General features: G+C 44.1%; 1 protein-coding gene across 1 annotated transcript; it reads right to left on the bottom strand.

Moving 5' to 3' along the window:
• Positions 1–5,943: 5,943 nt before the first annotated feature.
• On the bottom strand, positions 5,944–17,360 carry LOC134439950 (cytochrome P450 2K1-like). The gene is made up of 9 exons (XM_063189881.1): positions 17,102–17,360; positions 15,485–15,647; positions 14,841–14,990; positions 12,618–12,778; positions 11,093–11,272; positions 9,548–9,689; positions 8,946–9,130; positions 6,913–7,054; positions 5,944–6,438 (listed from the first exon to the last, which is right to left on the bottom strand). Exons 1-9 carry the CDS (start codon positions 17,303–17,305, stop codon positions 6,251–6,253), a joined length of 1,515 nt encoding a protein of 504 aa, XP_063045951.1. The 5' UTR covers positions 17,306–17,360; the 3' UTR covers positions 5,944–6,250.
• Positions 17,361–18,494: the final 1,134 nt, after the last annotated feature.

Consider the following 18,494-nt stretch of genomic DNA (forward strand, 5'->3'; position numbering starts at 1 on the left):
TCAAACAAACAAAATGTTGGGTCATTTGTGCATTATCTTATTCACATGCTACCAGTTCAGGCAATGATCATGGGATTATACTATATACAAAAAAGGGGGTGTTCACATTATATCCAGGGCCATCTAATATTCGGATCAATATGGTACGGGACCTATTTTGTCATTTGGAGTTTGAAATACACTGCAACTTTTTCAAACCCTGAAAACATTAGAAATTTGTCAATTGGACCTTTTCAGTTTCTAATTGAGTACCCCTGTCCCACAGTATGTTGTGCTCCAGGTTGTTACCAATACCTTGTAATACAATACCCTGTACGTCGCTTTGGATAATAGCCTCAGCTAAGAGAAATATAAAGTCATGCTTGATGTGAGCCTTCCATAACAGATGGGACTGTCATGGGTGAAGCTTGCAGCAAGTGTGTGTGTGTGTGTGTGTGTGTGTGTGTGTGTGTGTGTGTGTGTGTGTGTGTGTGTGTGTGTGTGTGTGTGTGTGTGTGTGTGTGTGTGTGTGTGTGTGTGTGTGTGTGTGTGTGTGTGTGTGCGTGCGTGCGTGCGTGCCACTTATCTAGTTCATGTCCGAGTATTTTTGCAACTGGTAAATTTGTCTGATCCCATGTTTTTAAACTTATTAGCCATGTTTCAATATTTTTCCACAAGAAGAGTGCCTTGAACTCCCTTTGACAAGATATTGTTTTTTCCCCAACACCAAAGAGCACCTTCAAGATTTTTTCTGAACAATTCCCTGAGCACTTCAGATTTTCTCTTCACTTGATGGTAAATTTGTGTCTATGGAAACTCAATTTTGAATTGTGGGCAAAATAAAGAAGTAAACTGTGTGTGTGTGTGTGTGTGTGTGTGTGTGTGTGTGTGTGTGTGTGTGTGTGTGTGTGTGTGTGTGTGTGTGTGTGTGTGTGTGTGTGTGTGTGTGTGTGTGTGTGTGTGTGACAGAGAGAGAGAGAGAGAGAGAGAGAGAGAGAGAGAGAGAGAGAGAGAGAGAGAGAGAGAGAGAGAGAGAGACTGTTGTGTGTCCTCATCAGCTTCTGTCCTGGGTTAAATAGTGCCTCGTGTACTTCTGTAGTTCTGACCCCATCAGTGTGCTCACTGTTAAGTGATGACTGCACAGACTTACTTAAATTGACACTGTGTGCCTTAAGGCGAAGAAACGAGCCGTACAACTTCTCACATGAAGACTGTCACGTTTATTACGTTAATTTAACTGACTAAAAACATGGCGCCGCGCATGACAGAAAAGCCGGCAACAAAGAACGTCATCAGAACTCTTAAAGGGACCACAACAATAACATGTATCACAACCGTGAAGATGACGGACCAAACAACATAACAATTTAACGGAACACATAGTTGGTGAATTATGCCATTGTTGGGAGCAGCACCACACATAACAGAAAACCTGAGAGAAAGAGAGAGAGAGAGAGAGAGAGAGAGAGAGAGAGAAAAGGTTATCAACGGCGTGGGGGACGAATCAAACGTCCAGTGCGGCTCCGCCAAATGAGAGAAGGCGGAACTGCCCCCTCTGTGTCTGTCTGTAGGCCTCCCTTGCGGCATGGCCGAGGGGCAGGAAGAGCGGGAAGAGGGGGCCTAGTCGTAGGCCGTCCCCGTCTCGGGGGTTGCGCCACCTCACCAGGCCTGGCCAGGTCTAGGTGAGCTGGTTTAAGGCGGTCCACAGATACACACTCCGGCTTGCCCCCCCCTGTCTACCACAAAGTGCTTGTCCCCTGCTTCCAAGACGCGGAAAGGGCCTTCGTAAGGCGGACGGAGAGGTCCGCGGTGGCTGTCAACCCGAATGAAAACATAGCCAGCCGACTGAAGACCACTGGGGATGTGAGAGGTGGGTAAACCATGGCAGGAGGTAGGCAGAGCAAACAACCTGGCATTGTCCAACAGGCTGGAGCGCTGGAGTGTGGCGGACCACGGGGTCGCTGTGCTGGGGACGAACTCCCCGGGAACCCGTAGTGGCTGATCATGGACTAGCTCTGCGGAGGAGGCCTGGAGGTCTTCCTTTGGTGCAGTCCTGAGGCCCAGCATGACCCATGGGAGCTTGTCAGCCGAGGAGCTGTCCTTCAGGCTGGCACGCAGGGAGGCTTTCATTGACCTGTGAAAGCGTTCACGGAGGCCATTGCTCTGGGGGTGGTAGGCTGTGGTGCGGTGAAGTTTAACTCCCAAGCTACCTGTGACAGCGTTCCAAAGTTCAGAAGTAAACTGGGCGCCACGGTCTGAGGAAATGTCCGATGGGGTGCCAAAACGGGACACCAAGTTGCCAATAAATGCCCGTGCCACGTCAGATGACGTTATGGACGACAGAGGAACAGCCTCAGCCCACCGTGTGGTCCTGTCGACCATAGTGAGAACATGAGTGTAACCCTGCGAGGGTGGAAGTGGGCCAACAAGGTCGCTGTTGACGTGGTCGAAACATCTCTCTGGCACTTGAAACTGTTCCAGTGGCGCTTTGGTGTGGAGGTGTACCTTGCCACGTTGTCACGCCAAACAGCTGTTCGCCCATTTCCTCACATCCTTTTTAAGTCTGTGCCACACAAACTTGGCTGACACCAGCTTCTATGAGGCCTTTGTACCGGGGTGTGAGAGGCCATGGATGGCGTCAAAAACAGGCCGCTTCCACTTCCCATTCACAACAGGCCTAGGAGAGCCCATGGAGATGTCACAAACCAGCGTCATCGAATGCCACCTCCCGCACTTGCAGTCCAGTAGTGGATGAACGGCAAGCCTGAACGTCCGGGTCATTTACACCTCTCCTTGAATTAAATGGTTGAGTTCTACCTTTCTCCTGTACTTTCAACTGTTCTCTGAGTATGGCAGTGCAAATTTTACCTCCAAGCTAGCAGTTAACATTAAGTCCTATGAGACCATGTAGCCGCCAGTAGGTACAATGGAATAGCTGGTGTAACTGCTATGTAATATCATGTGCTAGTGTTGCGCTGCTCAGTGGTGTAGTCTACGTAGAACGCGGGTATACGGAGTATACCCACTTCTAAATTTCAGGGATTTCAGTATACCCACTTAAAATTGATTGATCCATTATTTTGAATAGCACAAACATATACAGTATACCCACTTCAAAAAATGTTCAAATATACAGTATACCCACCATAAAAAAGTAGACTACACCACTGGTATAGCTTACACCGTGAATTTACTTCTACTTTTACTTTGGCCTCCTCTACCTTACCAATAACTGTACTGGGCTGCCAAAAGGCAAGTCACTGGCCTGGGAAATAGGGCCTGAGCCAACGGAAAGCTTCTGGTTACAGCCTAGGCTTCTGTGCATGGAGAATGTGACTGACTTGACAACAATGAACATTCATTTGCACCAATAATTGACATTTTTGTGGTCAGTTTGAGTACAGTGCCCTCAGCAGGGACGTTGACAGCTTTGGACGGGCCCAGGCATGAAGTCATCTGAGAGGGTGTAATGAGAAACCAATTCTCAATTGGTGTCTCGAGGCACCAAATGACAAACAACATATACAAGTCATCAGGCTAAAATGGGTTAAGTGATAAACCTGGCTAATTTAACCTGCATGAAGTGGTAAATCTGCTAATGGGCAACCCACAAGTGTCATTTTGTTAGGAGAAATCAGGACTTCAGGCTCTTGTATTAGATGATTTACCACTACCTCAATCTGGATTACTGCTTAGCCAGGTTCTTGGAATACTCCCCACGGTTGTGGTTCTCGCAAGCAGATTTGTTAGCCAGTTAGCTCCTTGGGTAGTTGTTGATGGGATATTGCATTGGTACTGGTGCCTGTTTCCGCACCAGGGGTGAATTTCTCAAAACCAAAGTTGCTTACTACATTAGCTACTTTGTTGTTTTCAATGCATTTTCCCATTGGCAACTACCAAAGTTGCTAACAGGCTAACAACTTTACTCTTTTGAGAAACTCACCCCAGTTGTGTTCTGAAATGAACTGGTTACCTACAGTATGTGCAGGAAAGGGCATTGGCACAGTTCTCAGTCAGCCTGCGAAGTGAAAGCCCATTGGGAAACTCCAACTCCCACAGCACGTAAGTGCACACTGCACACCACAAAATTGCATTTATGCCTCACCCTTGCAAGGGGGCAGCCCTCAATGGTGCCCCTAGGGAGCAGTGCGGCGGGACGGTACCATGCTCAGGGTGCCTCAGTCATGGAGGAGGATGGGGGAGAGCACTGCTTGATTACTTCCCCCATCAACCTAGAGGTCGGGAGTCAAATGGGCAACCTTTGGGCTACAAGTCTGACACCCTAACTGCTTACCCATGACTGCCCGGTTTGCAAGAACAGAGTCGGCCCTTTTTTTTGACGAACAGCATGGAAACTCACACTAAAATCTTTGCCTGAATTTGGGATCCCAACCACAGAACGAAGAGTGAATGCAAGACATAGGCTGGATTCCAATATGCAGACTTCCGTCCTCCCTCGCTCACTTGCCTACTTGTGACCTCATGATGATGTCACTGACGACAGAAAAGCACAAATCTAATGTCCTTTTCTGATTTGCAATTGGGATGATGAATGATAAACAGTTCTCCAAAAGTTGTTGTGGCTAGGCTGACGGCCGGGAAACTTAACTGTTTACTCCACGGAGGCTGGGCCAGGAGCCACAAGAACAAGTGGAGGACGGGAGTGTGCATATTGGAATGCAAACATAATATGAGACACACGGCTTGTCATTTGTTTGCAGTTCCGACCGGTCATCACCAGGTGTAAAAACAGCTTTCCATCAAGCTTTAGATCAGGGGTGTCAACTCATTTTGGTCCGGGGGCCGCATACAACCCATGTGGACCTCAAGCGGGCCGTATTAGTAACATCATTGCAAAAAAAAAAACCTTAAACAGAGGATTAGTTTTAAAAGTGACTGGGGTCTTCCCCCAGACATTTTTGTATTATATATAAATATATATATTTATATAATTTACTGCATTTTAACATTCTGTTTCCCATTTCAGCTCAATACGAACCAATAGAAATACAATTATATTTATTATTTAATCATAACCAATACAATACAATATTAATAAGAAGTATTAATATTTGATCTCTATATATGTATATGAGGTCTATATATGAGCTTTATCAAATGCCTGTCACAGTACAAATTCACCAAGTGTGATGTGATGTGCACTTTACTACATATGTATAAGAGAGAGAGAGAGGACCATTGAGTTAATGTCATGCAGGTCTCGATTTTTTAAACATCCGGGTCGGATTGAACCCTCTGCCGGTCCGGATGCGGCCCGTGGGCCGTATGTTTGACACCCCTCCTTTAGATGAAGTTCCCCTACAAGAAAACAAACTGATGGTTCTCACCTGTGATCAGGGGCGTAGCAGCAAATTATGGGCCCTATGTATAATCAGCTCCAATGGACCCCCCCCCCAGCTACACTGTATGTCTTCATACATCAGACACTCTGTGGGCCCCCTGTATACATGGGGCCCTGCTGACTCAGTCACACTTAACCCCCCCATGTACGAGTCGACACCCCTGCTTGTGATACCTGCAGTGTCATCAAACTAGATCATCAGGAGCCTACAAATGTAATCTTTGTTTCAAGACAAATGGCATGTTGGGTCCAGAGCTCACGCATTTGATTATCATTGTCATACTTAAGTACTGTAAAATAAGGTGCCTGGCAACATTGCTCAAAAAGCTTTTATGTACACCACCATTGGTGAAGATTAGGAGTCATGGTGTCTATTTGGGGCTTAAGTGAGTCTGTGCAGTCATCATTGAACAGTGAGTACACTAAAGGGGTCAGAACTCCAAATGACAAAATAGGTCTCGTATCCTATTGACCCGAATATTGGATGGCCCTGAATATAAGGTGAACACCCCTTTCTTTGTATATAGTATAATCCATGATCATTGCCTGAACTGATAGCAAGTGAATAAGATCCTCCACAAATGACCCAACATTTTGTTTGTTTAAAACTTTTGTTTGATTGTTTTATTACAAAAGGTATGATAACACGATATCCTACACAAACACATCATTAACAAAATAGGGAGCAGCTCATAACTTAGTTACGTAAACTCAGATTTTGAAAGAAAAGACTCATTGACAAAATATAGTATCAAGAAAGAATCTCTTTCTGTAAATGTGCCGATCCTCAGGACAGAATAAAAGCACTATTTAAATAAATACTTATGTACATTCGTCATATCAGTGTTGTAAAAGGGTGTTCACTCTCCAACATGTGGAAAGAAAAGGTTCCTCTTTTCATGCCAAACCTCAAAGGCGTTCCACTGCACAGAGCTTGTGAGGAGAGGGGTTCAGTGTGAATCCCACCATTGGAGTGAGGTCCAGTTCATCTTCTGAAACACCAGGGGGTGCAGTGAAGCGGAAGCGTTGAAGGAGAGAGGCGAAGAAGAGGAAGAGTTCCATTCTGGCCAGACTCTCTCCCAGACACACCCTGCGACCTGAGTGAGGACAAAAATGCATTTTTAAAAAAAAAATGATGTAGTATGTAAATATATCTAAAGATGCACGCTTCAACTGAGTTCCATCCCATGTTTTTTTCATTACGAAAGAAATGAAGGTAATCCAACATGGAGGCCAGGGTTGGACTAGCCACCTGGCAGAGCAGGACTTTCCCGATGGGGCCCGCACCCTCGTGGGCCCCTATTTAAAGATCTTTTTCCTTTTTTTAACATTTCTGAAAATAAGGGGTGGTGGGCACGAGGGTGCCGGGCCCACCGGTGAGTCAGTTCTGTGCCACTAATTATGGGGGCCCCTTTAAGCCAAAAGTGCCCTATTTCTCTCCCCCAGATCATCCCTGATAAGAGGCATGCATTCAGCAATATACCGAGTCAAAGCTTCATACAACTCACTCTCCATAGGAGTCTCAGTGGGACATACATTAGGAGCAACAGACTAGGAATGTGTGTCTGTACCTGCTGAGAAGGGCATGAAGGCGTCTCTCTTGACGAAGCGTCCCTGGTCATCCAGGAAGTGTTCTGGGTGGAACGTGTAGGGATTGGACCATTCAGACTCATCCCTCAACACTGACGTGAGCAGAGGAAATACAGTTGTGCCCTACAATTGAAATGTCAAGAGACAAACACAAATTTTAATACATTTCATTGTTGGAAAATTGTTGTTGTGATGCATCAACATAATCTACAGCGTATATGCACATCTTTATTGTGATCTTTCATATTTTGTTACTGTTGTTGTTGTTATAACTAGCTAGAAATGCACACAGAGTGTGCAGACCTCCGCCAAGGAAGTGCATGTAGTTTTTAGACACGTCTTGGCGATGTCGGCTGAAGCAACATTTCCTTCCCTGCATTGCTCATTGAAAATCACTATTCACCGTTGTTTATCTGCACGGGCATCATGCTGTCGGGCTGTCTAGTCCATATCCATCTTGGAAACAACTTGGGGTTATGTTAAAAGGGAAGTGGGTGTAATGGATTTAACTAATATTGTGAACTTACACAGTCACAAATTAGGCTATACCTAGCCTACATAGCCTATTTATTAATATTAATTCCACAGCATTAACCTAAATGATCTGCGGGGGTTACCCTACTGCCCATCTCGCAACAGCATTGTGAACTTAAACTTGACACACATATTTTTGGCAGCAGTAATTTGACAGGATTGTTTGTAAACTTCAACAACGAGGGTATAGCCTATTGGCTGCCTGTCAATGAGCAACTTTTTAGGTGAAATGCAATTGAATGTTGGAGTTGGCGGCAGAGGAGAGAGTCCCATGGCGCAGGGATTTCCTCCCTGTTCCTTACTGAGAATGGTGCAGGCACAGTGTGGAATATTCGCCGGTTCTTGGGCAGCAGCCTAGGCTATGCATGCTGTCGGGCCGTGTGGTCCCTGTCCATCTCGCAAACAACTTTAGATGTAGCGAAGGGGGGTGTGATGAATTTGACCAGCATTGTGAATTTACACAGTCAAATTCCATGGGTTTTTTTGTAACGGTAGTAGGCTAATTCAGCAGCATTGCGAACCTAAACGATCTGTGGGATCACTGTTGATCTCGCAACAGCATTATGAACTTAAACCATTCCATATTTTTGGCAACAGTAATTAACTCGACAGCATTATCAACGCGGGCGGTGGTCACTGTCCATCTCGCTACAGGATTATGAACTTACACAATCACAAATTCCACATTTTTGGCAGTAATTAATTTGACAGGATTGTGTAAAATGCCTGCTGATGAGCAACTGTGAAATGCACTTGATGGCACACCCGAATATTCGCTGGTGCTCAGTGCTCACCACGGGCCAAAGGCACGCCGGTGTGTGGAATAGCCTATTCGCTGGTGCTCAGTGCTCACCGCGGGCCGCCTTGTGGCAGGCTGTGAAATAGCATGCGAACACACAAGGTCCAGTGACCGAACACACAAAGCACACAAACCCAGGCGAACACATAACCTCCTTGACGGAGGTAATTATCTGCCTACGCAACGGAATTCTCTTTTCTGATTGGCTGATGGGGTGGCCATTAATCCCTGATAGCCAGTCAGGCGTCAAGCGTGCATCAAGCATTAGACGCTCATAGAACCTTCACTTGGAATGCCGACGGTATCTAAGGAAACCATGCACATCGCCTACGGAAAATTAAATAATCACAACGTCTTTATACCAAACAAATATTCTCAAAGCGACGCCCGCATAGTGATGCGTCTATCTTGCTCACAAGATTCTGGTGCAGTTCACATGGTTTCTACAACTTACAAAAAAAGTACCCTACCCTAATGGCAGATAAGCGGGATAACGGCCTTTGAGGTTGACCCACTATACGAGGTAAATGGCCTGGTGGAAGCAACTTTGTCTCCGTGCTGCGCACGTTGCCAGAGTTCGGAGCCACCGCCTTGCCATTAACCTCATATAACCGGTCAACTCGTCGGCCGTTATCCCTTACATATTGAACGTAGGGGGGAGCAACATGTGAGGAAACACACCTTTTTGATGAAGTATCCTTGGAAGTCAACATCGCAGCTGGTTATGTGTGGAATGCTCATGGGCACGATGTTGCCTATCCTCTGGGTCTCGTGGATCACTGCATCAGTGTAGGGAAGGCTCTTCCTGTCCTCCACCACTGGCTGTCTGCCACCGATCACCCTGTCAATCTCCTCATGGACCCGATCTGCAAACATTTCAGCATTGACGCTTAGTAAAAGTTTGTCATCCTCCATCCATATCATCAGTGTCTACCAATTTCGACACCTCTTGTGAAACTGGTCACTGGTTAATTGTCTTTCTGGGGTCTGCCCATTGGTCAGACAGCCCATTAGTCCGGCAGCCCATAAGTCAGACAATAAGCAAAGCATAAGCATAGAGAAGCATAGTTAGGAATTGTTTTGGTTTAGGCATATTTTTAACTTTTCAGTTAACTTAAAATTGAATATTTACAAAATTATGCCGCTAAAATAACTGTACACTGACAGACCATGCCTTAAATGACAGTTAGGGTTAGGAATTGTTTTGGTTTGGGCATACAGTAGTACGTATGTGGTCGGACTAATGGGCTGTCGGACCAATGGGATGTAACCGTCTTTCTTACCCTGTATGTGTGGGTATTTGGCCATGAGCAGCAGGCCCCAGCGCAGCGTGGTCCCAGTAGTATCAGTGCCTGCTGCAAACAGGTTGGCTACAGAGAAGACCATGTTATCCTGATTGAAGAAGGTGTCCTTCTGTCCCGATTCCTGTCAAACCACAAGTCCAATACGATGTTAGTAATGATAAAGGAATACTTATCACAATTAACAGTCCACCCTTGCTCAGTCAGTCACCAGTCAATTCCATATACTGTATGTATTATAGTTATTGAGGTGGTAGGAGATGGTGTGATATTCCAAAAGACTTAAACCTGGCTAAGTGAACCTCGAGGTAGTGGTAAATCATCTAATAGAAGAGCTGGGAGTCCTTATTTTTTTAAAACTAAATGACACCTGTGGGATATCTATTAGCAGGTTTACCACTTCCCATAGGTCAACACCACCAGGCGTACCACTTAATCATGTTCCTGGAATAATACAATAGGTCAACACCACCAGGTGTACCACTTAATCACGTTCCTGGAATAATACCCCTTAACAAAGATTACAATCAGTAGTAGTTAGACATAGCCTCGCGAGCCATCCTACGTACTTCCGCCAAAGGATTGCCTCCACTACGGTAGTCTGGCCGTGCTTCTCTGTGGAGTGCCTGGAGCAGTAGGATTTTGATCGCAACACCCCCCCCCAGAAAACAGCCAATAAGCGAATAAGTGTCCCACGTGGGGGCGAAAGGGGGAGGACGCTAGTGACACTGACGTACACATCTGCGCCAGTGACATTGGCCTGCGCTATGTTGTTGTTGAGTAACTGCCGGCGATTGGGTGAGAGGTGTCCAATAATTTCAAACCATAACTGAGAGCAAACTTCCTGCTACCCGCAATCGCTTCAAACAAATGCCAGACCATAAATACGAAATGAAATGGTAGTATTATGGAATGGTCAGGACCAGGCTAAGTTAGACCAGGGGCTGTTCACTCAAGGAAGTAGCTACTAGCCACAACTGGCTAACCCTAACCACGGGCCAGTGCAAAATGAATGGGTGTCAATGGAGTTTTCTACCATTATAATTTTTGTGATTTTTAATAATTTTTTGTCCTGAAATATTAATATGAAGTTCGAAGCTAGAAATAATAAGACCCCATTTGAGTAGCGTTTCGATCATTTTGCGCCACTAAATTATTATATACTGGGTCACAAAGCTCAATTTTTATGGGGCCAAACCCATAAACATTAGCACGATGCTAGCGAGTACAGGTTGAAATCTTCTAACCTGCTGTAAAACTACACACCTGAACGATTTGTCAAGACAGCCTATTGTTAAACAACAGTCATAGTGCTTACCAGGAATGTTTTGTTGATAATATTTGTGACTGGAAATGGCAGTAGCAATGTATTTAGCATGGGTTCCCCTTTCCACTCCATACATTTTCCCACATGAAGGACTGGCCTACGCTCGTTACTGCAGTATGCATGCAAAGCTAACTGGCTACAATGGGAACCAATGAGACTGAGCCTTCTCCCTGTGTTCTAATTTCTCTGGTTAGACACACCTCAACTTCCTGTTTCCGCATAAGGAAGGAGTCCACAAATCCTCTCTGCTCCAGAGGGTTCATTGTGTCCTGAAGCTCGTTGATCAGCTTCCTCATCTCCGCAATGTGCTCCTGGGACTTGCTCTTGATCTTTCGCCAGTTGTTCAGCACGGGGCCAAGGAAGGGGAACAGGTTGTAGAGCTGTGAACACAGTGAACAATGTCTGGCATTAGACACAGGGCAATCAACTTCAATTAATCCAAAATGCTGCAGCAATGGTTCTTAAGAAAACAAAGAACTTTGACCACACATAACTCCAATTTTGAGCTGCATTGGTTCCCAGTGAGCTACGGAATTGATTTTAAGGCATTGCTAATTATTTTTAAGTCTTTAAATATCATGGGTCCCAGCTATCTACTCGATATGTTTCAGAGATATGCACCAACCAGGACACTAAGTTCAATAGAGAGGAATCTGGACATTTTTCTAAAAAATATATATTTTATTTACAGCCTAAAGGCTATGTGTTTTTACGTTAACATTTATAAACCTTTCTGCATATTTTGAAGTTAGACGTTTCACTGCAAGCTATAGACCTAATGTGGGGTATACTGTTGTGTGTAACAAATTAATTATCTACTCTCTCTATACTTTGTACTCTACCCTCTACTTAACTACTGCACCTTTGCCATTCACATTGCGAGTTTGTCACAGTACACTACACACCAATGACAACTTAAAGGATAGTTCCGGCGTAAAATGAAAGTTTCACCATCGCTTTCCCATGCCACATAATGTATCTAATGATGAGCCATTCCGGGCAATACCGCGCCGTTATGGAGTTAGCTAATTTTAAGCTTTTTGGTGCAAAACGCAGCCAATGCATCACGGCCAATGATGTTTCCCCGCTATAAACAACTTCAAAAACGCTACACACTTCATCACAAAGGTCTCGTCAATCAATCCCTCAGGGTTTTTATGTCAGTTTCGTCCACTTCTAATGCTATTAGCCATTCCCGTAATATGGCTGGTTTAGACAGTGGCAGTCGGTGAAAACGGTCGGGGTTCCAGCTTTTCATTTTACGGTCGCAGCCGGTGTAAGAACCGCGGACCATGTTTAGCCTACCTAGCCACCTGATTGAGTAGCCTGCATCCGGGTCAGAGAGTTGCAACAGTGAGACACCTCTGAAAACACTGGCCAGTGAAAGACTGTGTGGTCCGATGATCTTCTCTGTGCCTCGGTTTGATTGACGAGACCTTTGTGATGAAGTGTGTAGCGTTTTTGAAGTTGTTTATAGCGGGGAAACATCAGAAAATAATAGGCCTATAATTGGCCCCACTGTGATGCATTGGCTGAGTTTTTCACCAAAAACCTTAAAATTAGCTAACTCCATAACGGCGCGGCATTGCCCGGAATGGCTCATCATTAGATACATTATGTGGCATGGGAAAGCGATGGTGAAACTTTCATTTTACGCCGGAACTATCCTTTAATGTAACACTTTCCACTACGTCACCCACTAAATGTCAGTAGCAGCAGACCCACCATGACAGCGGGAGATCCCCCCAGTCTGATCTGCTCATTGGCTCTGTCCACCATGGCTGTAAACCTGGGGTCACTGTACTCGAACCGGTTGCCGTAAACAATAGCGCTGATGATGTTGGACACGGAATAGTTCACTGGCTGTGTCGTATCAAATGGTTTACCTGCAAGACAGTACAAAAGGGACAATCATAATGCAGTGTCCATAGTGCAGTGCACACATTTGTGCCCATATGTCAGCACCAGCTAACTGAAACTATGTATAGTATATATTCACTACGTTTACATGACTTTTAATGCCGAATTAATAATTCAGAAGTAAATAGTTCCATCGAGTTTACTTTGATCTTTCATTTAATTCCGAATAGCGAGGTGTTTACATGACGTTTTCAAAGCGGAATTAAAGGTGCCGGTGTTCTGTCGAGATATGTTGCCTCGTCGAGATGAGCAACCGGTAGCCTTACTCGATAGTGGTGTTCTATCGATTTGCGCTGCCTCATCTAAATGAGCGACCTTTATTTTCCATGGAAGACGTTTCAATCAGCCATGGTCCACGTTGGACTGTTTTAATAGGCCTAACCATTACTTCACGGACAGGGGTGTGCAATCGTTCGTGCGGAGTTTAATAAGAACGAGGCTGCTGACCACTAAAAAAAAAACCGTGAGCCTCTCGTTTGAGCAAGTTAAGAAACGTGCCATATGAAAGAAACTGATGAGTTTGCGCAAATACAGGACTGGAGAAAGTGTTTGGGATCAGGGCCTGGCTACGGGTTGTTTAATGCAGCCATTTGCTGTTGGTTTGGTTTCAATGCGAAATGGGCTCGCAAGGCAAATTGTCATATGAAATTACGTGCTATGGGGATAAACAAGCACGGTTTAGAGATTCCCAGATAGCGTCGTATGGCTTTGTTTTGTCAGATGTCTGTCTTTTAATGACCGCAATCATTTTCAAAACATCCCCACCAGTCCATTTCTTATTACCATGTTCAGGCATTTTACAATGCAGTCGATTCAAATTCTTGAGTGAAAAGGGTGGAGGGAGCATTTTGACAGCTCAATCAGAGGTGGCGATTTTTTCCATTTTGCAATGAGAACGCCTCCTCTAATAGTCTTTTCTGATCGATGTTACAATGTTCGGGGCTGAGTGTGTGAGCGATTACGGTTAGGCAACAAAGTAGCAAATGTTCAAGGCCACGCTATTTCGCAGATTTTCAAAACTGAGTGCATGTAGTAGGCCTGATATAATTCCGGGTAGGCTACAAAAAGCGTTGCTGGGTTGGAGAACCAAGTTAAGTCTCAGTTACTACACACAAGTGTATGATCTGCTGGATGATCCACGCTATTTCCCGTTTTTCCCCCCAGGGGATATATCGTAACTTTCAGTCGGTGGACAGGCTATAGGCTAACTAGACTATGGATGACTGGTGGTAACCTCAGGAGGAGATACAGTTTGAGTCACTAAAGTTGACAGTCTCAGGGGATCCTATCGTAATCTGCAGTCGCACAATTCGATGGGCAATCACCCGCGAAAACCGCCGCAAGGGTGTGCGCATGCGTGCGCATGCTCAGTAGCGAAAAGAATCACATCTCGACAGGTCGCTCATATAGACAGGACACCGGTATGCTTGCTGCGAGCTGTAAATTACGCGTCACCGCGAGCAACCGACAGCACATGCTTGCTTGACCAAGACGCAAAATACTGGCGGTATCATCCAGGGGGCAGAGAGCACGCAGGATGTGGAAACTGGGAACACAGATGGTAAGGAAAACAACAAAACTAAAAGAGGGACTCCCTGAGCAAGGAAAGAATACTGCTACTACTCCTGTATGTGCATGCTCCTTTTTCAAAGTGCAACAAGGAAGTATGATCACAAATGTTTGAAATTTCGGACAAACTCAATGAGACGCTCTTAAAAGTTGCTGCCATTGTCGTTTTCATATCAAGCATACGCGTGGAACTACGCAGTCTTTCTTACGATTGCCCCCAGCGAGTTTGAAGATATTGCACCTGACACACGCATTTGGCTGCCGTGTCCAACGCGCGCAAAATTGACATTAAATACGCATGTTAACGCGTTCATGAACAAATCGTGCACACGCTCGCGAATCCTGCAGCAAGCATACCGTTACCTTAAGCTTTATTCAGAATTAAAGTGAGTTAATTCAGAATTAAATGTCCCATGTAAACGTAGCCATTCGGTGTAATTAATTTCATTCCTACTGTACCTTTAAAGGTGGCAAATACATCTGAGAGATATTGCGTCTCTTCAATGATTTTGTCTTCGCTGGTTTTCTTCCCCATGCCAAAGTCCCGCAGGTTGGTCAGAGCAAAACGCCTCATCTCCTTCCACTGGTCTCCATTGGAGAAGATGATTCCTTTGGAAGGACATACAAGAACAAGAACAAGACATTTCAGTACCTTGTGTTGTTCTTTAACCCATTTTGTCCTAAGCCCTTTTTGGGAAAGAGTGCCCTCTGCCTATTAAATCCTAAATAGCTCAGCCTCCGAAGCACATACGAACATGAAATGACTTACATTTAAAAGCTAGCCTAGGACCCTCGTTTTGCCTTAGAATGTGTTCATTCAACTCTAACTACCCACATTTTTAATAAAACAGGTAAATTCTCAAAATCCTGAATGCAGCGTATTTGTGTCTCCAGGACACAATGGGTTAAAAAGAACAGAATACAGAAACACAATTGTTCTTTTTTTTTTAATGCATTCTGACTGAAACAAATGACCACTTTAGTTTACGTCATCTGGTGATGTGCTACTGTGAACAGATTTTAAGTGGACTAGAAACTAAATTAATAACTAATTTTAACTAGAAAATAAAAAAGGACAAAAAACGAAGAAACTGATGCTGTACCATGTCCTTTGTTTATAGCCCTGGCTGCTGGGCCGATTGATCTGTCCCCAAACTCCTCCCCCCGAGTGACAAGCGCTTCCTTCACCGTCTTATATCCTGACAGGATCACTATCTTCTGAGGTCCAAAGTAAACTTTGAAGACAGTTCCGTACTTTTTGGAGAGCTGTGTGACAAATTAAAAACAGTCAATATGTAGGCCTACTATGTATATACAATATGTTGTTAGAATAGCAATGGAAATAACTGTGATGACACTTAGAATTAAATATATGTTGTGGTTTTAAAGACAAATAAGTTTTGGTATTGTAAATAATGATAGTTGTTCAATGGTGCGTCATTGCATACATGAAATACAAGCTGTTTTCAGAGTCTTTGGAAGTATTCCACAAGGAGTCATGATCAGAAAGCACACCCACACACAAGCACACATATTGTTAATACCGAGGTCAGACTTCTATTACTTCACACTTCATACTATTGTCTGTGCATTAACTAAACAACTAAGTGGTTTGCAGAGATTCCATGTAATATACGTATGCAGAAGTAGGCCAACATTTCTAAGTAGGCCTATATTGTCATGGTTGTCACAGCAGTTGCATTTCTGAGAAATATGTAAAAAAAAAGTTATATCACATGAGAAATTGTAAACTAAAGCATTTGATACGTTTAGTTTACTTTGGTTTGGTTTGGCTTTAGTTTGGTTCTCTAAATCTGTAAAATCTAGTTGCATGTGAGAGAAAAGTCCTTTGCATTACATGAAAGGTCCTTCATAGCCAATGTTATTTAATTTATTTTATTTATTATTATTTTTAACATTTTTTTCAACTTGACATTGGGGTCCTTTCACATGACATTACACACTGTGCCAGACCGGCACAGATTTTAATGAAACTTAGTGTGCCTTTTTAGTGACAAGAACTGCATGAATCTGGCACCAATATTAAGGGAAAAACAGATTGAGAAAGTGTTAGATAAGAGGGTAGACCACTATACATTCATATTTGATCATATCAGTTACAGACATGACCGTCATGTTGTTCTGGCTCCACAACATTTCACATTACATTACGTTACATTGCACTTAGCTGACGCTTTTATCCAAAACAAGTTACAGTTATATGTACGGTATTGGTTACAGTCCCTGTAGCAACTTGGGGGTAGGTGCCTTGCTCAAGGGCACTTCAGCTACGGATGGAGTGGGAAAGGGTAAGGCAAGGGTGGGTTTCGAACCTGCATCCCTCTGATCTTATGTCCCCCTCCCCAACAAATGAAGCCATAGCTACAGTACACAAAATAAATACTAAATAATGTAATACTAAATACTTAAACAGCATGGAATATTTTATATTTCAAAATTTGCCATTTTGTTCCTAAGGTTAGGCTATAATATCATCATGAAAATATTCTCAGTCTGTGTCTCACCGTTAATATTAGTGCCAGATTCATGTTACTGCATTTCTGGGCTTCTACGTACATCACCACTAAAATGCATTGAAATACATGACAGTCGGGCCCCAAATTGTCTGATTTCACATGAAATGGAAATGAAAAAGAATTCATTTCTTGATCTTTACCACTACAGTCAATGTGTTGTCATGTAATGTAAAGTATCCTCACCTCATAAAGTGACTCGTATGGCTTCTTCAGATCGAGCTGCAGCAGGTTGCCCAGAATAGGGATCCCCTTGGGTCCCGGAGGCTCCTTGCCTTTCCGTGTGTTGCCTTTGCTCGTGGTGTAGAGATAGGCCAGCAGCAGCACCAGAGCAGCGACCAACAGCTGGGAAGAGCCAGAGGCCTGAAGAAGCCCCTCTAGTAAAGCCATGAGGCGAAGAGAGAGAATAGGGGCAAAAAAATGGTCAATAGTGCAGTCAGTTATTGTCCTGTTCGAAGGAATGCTGCATGGTCAACAAGGTGTCTCCTTTTATAGGAATTTAGACATCATGGGAGGAGTCTTATGACTAAGTTGTCCACCTTTTTTCCCACTATGAATTTATGATTGTTGCTCATGTGCCTAAGTAGCCCTTTCACCCTCACTGGGTGATCAGGGGCAGATCTAGCCATTTTTAGGGGCCAAGCAGCGAAGCTGGCGAAGGCCCCTATAGAGTTAGTAGGTTTTCTTCATTATTATTCTCTAGTCACCATTCCTATCCCTCTGCAAGTCTATGGCAGCCCATAGAACCGTACGTAGGAAAATGCTGAAAATCGGCACACACATTCGGGCCCGGCTCAGCATTACCCACAGCAATTTATAGGTCCCCGGCCCCAACGCTCTAGCGCCACCAACAGGTCAAAGTTGCAGGTACATTTCTGCTTGTAACTTTTGAACCGCTGGGCCAATTTTCATAAACTTGGTATCCCTGGAATCCTTGGGCCAAGACGAATCCAACGCACCCTATGACGTCATTTTCCGCCAGGATAGTTTTCCCGCCATTTTGGATTTTGTGAAATTCAATAAAAATGCTATTTTTCCCGCAATTTTTGACCATTTCGCCCGAAACTTGGTATATAGTATCTCTAGACTGAGCTACACATGGGGTCTCAAGGAATATCAGATATCTTTTATAGTTTTGCCGTGACAGCCAATCAAAATTGTCGTAAAAGTGGTGAAACAGGAAGTGAGGTCATATCTCAGAAACTTTTTGTTGAATTAGGTTGGGATTTTGTACACACATAGTAGTCCATCCCATGACCTACCACAAAAAAAAATCAGAACCCCAGCTCAAACTCTGTAGCGCCACCAGCAGGTCAAAATTTTAGCTACATTTTTGCCTGTAGCTTTTAAATCATATGCACGATGTAAAATATATTATTATCACTAGAATCCTTGGGTCAAGCCGAATTCAACGCACTATATGAAGTTATGTCAATGCAGAAGGGAAATTCCGCCATTTTGAATTTTGTAAAATTCACTGTAAGTCTATGGTAGCCCATAGAACCATTTATAGAAAAATGCTGTAAATTGGCACACATATTTGAGGCAGCATCAACATTACCCACAGCGAGTTATAGGT

The sequence above is a fragment of the Engraulis encrasicolus genome, chromosome 2, assembly GCF_034702125.1.
Source record: "Engraulis encrasicolus isolate BLACKSEA-1 chromosome 2, IST_EnEncr_1.0, whole genome shotgun sequence".
Lineage (NCBI taxonomy): Eukaryota > Metazoa > Chordata > Actinopteri > Clupeiformes > Engraulidae > Engraulis > Engraulis encrasicolus.

Excerpts from the sequence above, each read along its gene's own strand:
- LOC134439950 (XM_063189881.1), bottom strand. The coding sequence starts at position 17,305 with ATGGCTTTACTAGAGGGGCTTCTTCAGGCCTCTGGCTCTTCCCAGCTG. Across the intron at positions 9,690-11,092 it reads TGCGGAAACAGGAAGTTGAG|GAATCGGGACAGAAGGACAC; the intron begins GTGTGTCTAACC and ends GTGGTTTGACAG. Across the intron at positions 7,055-8,945 it reads AAGGATACTTCATCAAAAAG|GGCACAACTGTATTTCCTCT; the intron begins GTGTGTTTCCTC and ends TTTCAATTGTAG.